The 6,649-nt window shown below is 35.2% G+C and overlaps 1 protein-coding gene across 1 annotated transcript; it reads left to right on the forward strand.

Moving 5' to 3' along the window:
- The first annotated feature begins 1,290 nt into the window (after positions 1-1,290).
- On the forward strand, positions 1,291-6,649 carry LOC133867142 (UDP-rhamnose/UDP-galactose transporter 6). Its single transcript, XM_062303834.1, has 6 exons — positions 1,291-1,587; positions 2,184-2,431; positions 4,541-4,725; positions 4,815-5,015; positions 5,341-5,502; positions 6,075-6,649. The coding sequence occupies exons 2-6, from the start codon at positions 2,296-2,298 to the stop codon at positions 6,402-6,404; spliced, it is 1,014 nt and encodes a 337-aa protein (XP_062159818.1). The 5' UTR covers positions 1,291-1,587; positions 2,184-2,295; the 3' UTR covers positions 6,405-6,649.

A 6,649-nucleotide genomic window follows, 5' to 3' on the forward strand; every position in this document is an offset into this window, starting at 1 on the left:
CCTTGAAGTTAACAAATTAGATTAAATTAAAATAAAATAAATAGAAAATACTTCAAATTAACAATTTGACTAAAAGGAAAAAATACCACCACAAGGGATGGCTTGGCCACCCCCATGTGATTGGAGGTGGGCGATTAACCCCTTAGGGAATGGTTCTACCACCTTTAGGAGTGGTTCGACAATTACCATTTTTTTTTTGTGTCAGTTGAAGTTTTCTTTTTAGTTATAAAATTTGTTTTTTATTTATATTTTTATTTGAAGATATTTCTATCATTTTACGTTTAAAAAATGCATATGTTGTGCATGTGAACGAGATTCCATCCAATGTCATGATTTTTATTTTGGTTAATTGCTCCATGCCTCCATAAGGTTTAAAGACTTTATTTTTTGCTCCTATGATTTATTTCGTATCGTAGATGGTACCTTGTTTAAGGCTAAAGACGGAGATGGTACCTCTGTCCAAAAATTGATGAAAATCCATGTCAACGTTTCTAAGAAGTTGACACGTGTCTTATGCCTAATTAAAAATTAATAAAAATAAAAATTAAAAGCTTTAAAAAAACTTTTTGAAAAAAAAAAATGGAGGGATGGCTCCTAACTAAAAAAAAAAACTTTTTGAAAAAGAAAAAGGAGGGGTGGCTCAGCCACCCCAATGGCCGGTTTGGGGTGGCTGAACCACCCCCAAGGGCGAAACCCTAAACTTGTTTTTTGCCTTGTGGGGTGGCCGAACAACCCCTAGACCGGCCGTGGGGTAGCTCTCTCTCTCTCTCTTTTCAAAATTTTTAAAGCTTTTAATTTTTTTTTTGAAGTTTTTATTATTTTTAGTTTTTAATTTTTATTTAGGTATAGGACACGTGTAAGTTTTTTAGACGTGTTGACGCGGACTTCCGTTAATTTTTGGACCGAAGTTGGACGGAGGTACCATCTCCGTCTTTAACCATAAACGATGTACTATCTATAATACGAAATGACTTATAGTTAGCAAAAAATAAAATTTTTAAACTACATGAGATCAAACGTATTTAACTTTTTTCTTTTTCTTTTTCTTTTTCTTTTTCTTTTTCTTTCTAAGAAATAGTAAATTGTGACATTTGGTAGTTGATGTTGGTTAAACGTATTTAACCCAATATAAAGCTTTTCTAAAAAAAAAAAAAAAAACCCTATAAAAAGCTTGAATTAAAAAAAGACAAAGAAAAAACTAAAACTATATAAAGCCTTTCTTTTTTTTTTTTTTAGAAAAACTATATAAAGCTTTAACACAATGCAACTATGCAAGTGATCTAACCTTTGATTGGCTGGCGGCAACACATCTCCACGAGCACGAGTTCATTGCCTTAACAGAATCGCTCTCTCTCTCTCTCTCTCTCTCTCAAACTAGAAAAAGCAGCAACGAAATTCAAGAAGAGCCAAAAACAAAAGAAAAAAAAGAAAAAAAAGAAAAAAAGAAAAAAAAGAAAAAAGGAAGCCCAATGCTCCCTCCAACTCTCCTGTAACTGACTGCACCACAATCAGCGTGGCAACACTTTCAGTTTCGCCTCTGAAAGCTCTCTCACTCACTGTGCCACCTCGCTCACTCTCGTTTCGCCGGTACGTTTCGAAACCGTACAATTACGGTTCATTATGTGCTGCGATATATTGGCACACTTTTCTTTTATCATAGATCTGTTTTTGCGGTTGCTGAATTGGCTTCAATTGTGAAGATTTTTGGATCCAAATGTGATTTTGTGTGTAAATCTGGATCTGATTTTCCGAATTGTTTGCTTTCGCTAAGTTTTAGTGTGGATTTTTCGCGATTGATCTGAATCCTTTAGGATCTGATTCTGATTGATGATGAGAAGCTTTTTGTTATGGATCTGTGTAATAATATAAGTTCTATAGCTCTGTGATCCTTCTGAAATGAGCTTTAGGAAATGAAGTTTTGTTTGGTAGACTCACTTTTTTTTAAAAAGAAATTCGGACTTGTTTGCGCCGAAGCCAACAGTCCATGATTAAACAAAGCAGAGTTAATTTTTCAAGCTTTTGGATGACCAGATAATGATTTTCAATATGTATATGTTCATACGGTAGTGATGCTGATAATATTCCGGAATCACAATGGCTGTTGGAATTTCAATTTTAATAATTTTTTGGCTATTTTTCAATTGTGCGAATTTTCTTACTTTTTTCCAATTTTATCTTTGTAGAGTACTTTGTTGCTAAGTGAGTAGAACTCTTGGACTTGATATGGATGTGGATGGATTTCTTTACGGAAGCTGAGGGATAAGGACTTTGCAGTGGTCAATTGTAGGGAAATACATGGTAATGGCTCCTTCTAGCAAGGCTGATGAGAAGGCTGCAGTTGATGCAGCCGCATGGATGTTCAATGTTGTCACTTCTGTTGGGATTATAATTGTCAATAAAGCTTTGATGGCTACCTATGGCTTCAGTTTTGGTAAATTCCTAAGTACTTTTTTTTTTCCCCCTCTTGATTTAGTTTGCTTTTTCCTGTTACATTCATCAGCATGCTTGAATATGGTTGCATGGTTATCTGTTAATTTTCTAAGCAATGCCTTTGTGCACTAACGTTTTAATTCTCTTTTGTTAGGTTTTTTTTTTTTTTTTTTTTTTTTTTTTTTTTTAATTTTTTAATTTTATTATTATTATTTAATTTTTGGTAGGTAAGTTCGTTCTGTTTATCCTTTAAATAGTTTGCTGCAAGTAGTTGCATTGGAGTTTGGGAATCTTATCCCATGCTTTCAACTAACTTTCAGATGATGGATATAGACTATAGTGCAACTTTTGTTGGATTAGGTTAGGACCTTCCCTTTTCATCATCTTCTTCCTGCTGTCTTTTTCGTCGTTCCTATTACCAACAGTTTCCTTTAATCATTTTGGTCTATGATCGTCTTTATTATTGTATATTTTAGCTTGTTTGGTATGAGTCCCTTTACCCATTTTTTTAACAGTTGTTCTGGGTTGTCTTTATTTGGTTTTGCTCTCCCTTAAGTTTCTAATGTCTGGACTGTCTCCATCTTATACGGTGAGGACCCTGCTTGGTGGGACCTTCAAATGATCCCCCTTTCTTCATTGTCCTTGTGTCCAAAAGTTGTTGCTCCCTATTGTTATATTTACCAGAGAGAACCTAAATAGCCAGGGTGCTCTGCTTGTGGAGAATTTTTTGAGACAATTTTAATTTTATTGGTGATCACATTCACTGCTTATATTTTAACTGAATTCCTCTAGTTTCATTACCTATTGATGTGGACATCAATCTTTAGACGAAGCTTCATTAACATATTTCTTCAGCCTCTCCCCTTCTTTGCTAAGTTTGATTTTTATTTTTTATTTTTTTTAATTTTTAAAATTTAAAATTTTAATTTTTTTAATTTTTGGATAAGTCCTTTCTGAATTAGATTCGTATGTCAGTGGAAGATCCAAGTCAAATATTGGAATTTATTTGTTTGCTTCTTTATCAAGCTATGGATATCTTTTGTTGTTGTGTCTGGATTTCTGCATTTCCTTGCAGTCTGGAATGTCTAGTTTGTTAATTAGTTTTAATTTGAAGTAATTTGTGTTACAGTATCTCCATGCTTTAATTTTCTTCCCCCCCCCACCCCCACAAATTATTGGCATAAGCTCTATGAAAGAATGGTCTTATTTCATGTTAGTTGTAAGTGACTAAGGCTATTGGCTTGGATGAGGGATTGATGATTAGATGCTTTGTATAGAGATGCTTTTGTCCTAATATCTAAAAATTAGTCACAGCATGTTGGAAATGCTTGAAATGTTACATCGTACATGCATACTAAATGATAGTTAGAATTTGTGAACGTAATTCCTAAAAACAAATTAGTGCTTGCGTGAAATGGATATATGGTTTCTGAGTGCTATGTGAACAATTTATTCAAATCAAACTAATGAGGAAACAATGTGATCAGTCGGGTAAGGAGCATGATTGGCCAATGAGTTTTGGGGCAAATGATACTTCCTCCCCCCTTAAGAATGGTGTGGAGGGTAAGGTCAAGACCCATTTGTAACTTACCAAACAAAAACAAAAACAAAAAACAAAAAAGGAGCACGATTTAGTACAAGTAGTAGGTTTGGTGTTGCAAAGAATTTGGTTGGGCGGTAGAAGTCGAAAGGATTGTAGGGGACTTGTGTGTGAGAACAATCTTCCAATAATCCCATTAATTGATGGTCTAAGGAATATTAGGTAGAGTGATTATAAGAGCTCTAGTGAAGACCAGCTTTTGTTTAAGATTTGGGCTGCTAACAGTTGAGGCAGGAATTAAGAGTACATTGGTTTGAAGTAGAGAGAAATAAGTCATTAGACAGTGGATCAATAGGAGTGCAGTTGATCCGTGAATAGTTTGGATATGGTTTGGATGATGGTGGTTGCGGTTGGTTGTTGATGGTGATGATGTTTTCTTCAATGACCTTTGAGGTCATAAAACAGTGATTTTGTTGTCATTGGTAACAATTTTGAGAAAATGTTAGCGCTATGAGGATGCTAGTCATCGTTCGTCTGTTCAGAGTTCTAAGTAATTGCTATCTTTTGCAGCTACAACATTAACTGGTTTGCATTTTGCAACGACAACTATGATGACGCTTGTTCTAAGGTGGCTGGGATATGTCCAATCCTCTCATCTACCATTCGCAGAGCTTCTAAAATTTGTTATCTTTGCTAACTTCTCTATTGTTGGAATGAATGTTAGTCTAATGTGGAACTCTGTCGGATTCTATCAGGTAATTGTGTATGATTTCGGTTTAGGTTTTCATTCTGGCGATCTATTGCAATGATTTTGAATGTTACGTATTCTCTACATTACATGCAGATTGCTAAGTTGAGTATGATTCCCGTTTCCTGCCTTTTGGAAGTTGTGTTGGACAAAATTCGATACTCTAGAGACACAAAGCTAAGCATAGTAGTTGTTCTATTGGGTGTTGGTGTTTGCACTGTGACCGATGTGAGTGTTAATACCAAAGGCTTCATTGCAGCCTTTATTGCAGTATGGAGCACTTCTCTGCAACAATATGTAAGTTGATCATTCCTCTACCCATACACTTGCAATTATCTGTGTTTCTGCATGAATATAGTTACATATAATATCCACTATATTTAGACACACATCATGTTCATTGGTGCATGTATGTATTTATCTGCATCTGCATGATATCGTAATTTGAAGAATGTTTTCAGCTTTCTAAATTGTTATTATGTAGTAACTCTCTTTTGTTAAACTCATAAACAGAGTTGTCTAAAACTCTCTCTCCCCCCCCTCCTCCTCCTCCTGCTAAATTCTGTCTATATTGTTTAGAAAGTCATATCTTATTGTTTTGTCAAAAAATCTACGTATGCAGTATGTTCATTTTCTTCAAAGAAAGTATCAACTTAGCTCTTTCAACCTGTTGGGACATACTGCTCCAGCGCAGGCGGCTTCGTTGCTGTTAGTAGGCCCCTTTCTAGATTATTGGTTGACAAACAAAAGAGTCTACGCTTACGACTATAATACAAGGTCTTTGGTAAGTACAACAGCAATTTGGCTTTGTCTTCTGTGATTCTTATACAAAGTTATTGTTATTTTATCTTCATAATGTGCATATGAAAATTGCACAAACGGTTTTAAATTATCCTATTATGGGCAAAACATTAGTGGGCATATGCTGTCAGTTGTTTTTATGCAATTAAAAAGTATTTTATAATTTCTCAAATTGTTTCCCCAGTCATTGGGGTGACTTAAAAAGTTTCTTGACTGCAAATGGAGCTTCAAGCATCATTTTTCGCAGCAATCTCTCGATCAATTATTTCATGCCAGAATGACCCACAAAATTGCTTTTTAATATATGTTTTGCTGTGTAGTTATTTTTATTTTAAGTGAACCTTTTCTGTAATTGTTTGCAGCAGTTTCTGTTCAAAATGACTATTGTAGCTTCTATGGTGCCTTTTTAATTGGTTGTGTTGGTCTCTACATGACCTATGTACACCCCTTTTATTTACATGCATAAAGGGGTGACTGTACCCTGCTTCTGTCTTACATATTTTGATTTTAATAGGATAATAACTCACAATTCCACCTATAACTTGGTCTTAACAGATATTTATAATTCTTTCGTGCACTATCGCCGTGGGGACAAACCTCAGCCAGTTTATATGCATCGGCAGATTTACAGCTGTCTCCTTCCAAGTCCTTGGTCATATGAAGACAATCCTTGTTTTGATTATGGGATTCTTTTTCTTCGGGAAGGAAGGTCTCAATATGCATGTGGTTTTGGGAATGGTCATAGCTGTAGTTGGAATGATTTGGTACGGCAACGCATCGTCTAAGCCTGGTGGAAAAGAGCGTCGGAGCCACTCACTCCCTACCATCCGACAACAAAAACACAGCGGCTTATCAGAATCCACTGAGCTCGATGGGAAACTGTAAGTGTTCCTTAGGAAAAAAGTGAGCATACAAAGGATTCCAGGAAGATATTGATTTATTGAGATTAGAAAACCACCCGCCGGCTCTAATTATTTTCGAACTTTTTTGTAATTCCTAGTTTCATTTCTTGTTTTGAATTCCCCCCCTTCAGGGATCGAATGGATATTTCTGGATAGGCTTATAGGTTTACCTACAAATTTTTTCTGTTTCATGATTATATTTTATAGTAATCATTTTTTTTTGTGCTA

Source organism: Alnus glutinosa, chromosome 4 (genome assembly GCF_958979055.1).
Source record: "Alnus glutinosa chromosome 4, dhAlnGlut1.1, whole genome shotgun sequence".
Taxonomy (NCBI): domain Eukaryota; kingdom Viridiplantae; phylum Streptophyta; class Magnoliopsida; order Fagales; family Betulaceae; genus Alnus; species Alnus glutinosa.

Excerpts from the sequence above, each read along its gene's own strand:
- LOC133867142 (XM_062303834.1), top strand. The coding sequence starts at position 2,296 with ATGGTAATGGCTCCTTCTAGCAAGGCTGATGAGAAGGCTGCAGTTGAT. Across the intron at positions 4,726-4,814 it reads ACTCTGTCGGATTCTATCAG|ATTGCTAAGTTGAGTATGAT; the intron begins GTAATTGTGTAT and ends CATTACATGCAG. Across the intron at positions 5,503-6,074 it reads ACTATAATACAAGGTCTTTG|ATATTTATAATTCTTTCGTG; the intron begins GTAAGTACAACA and ends TGGTCTTAACAG.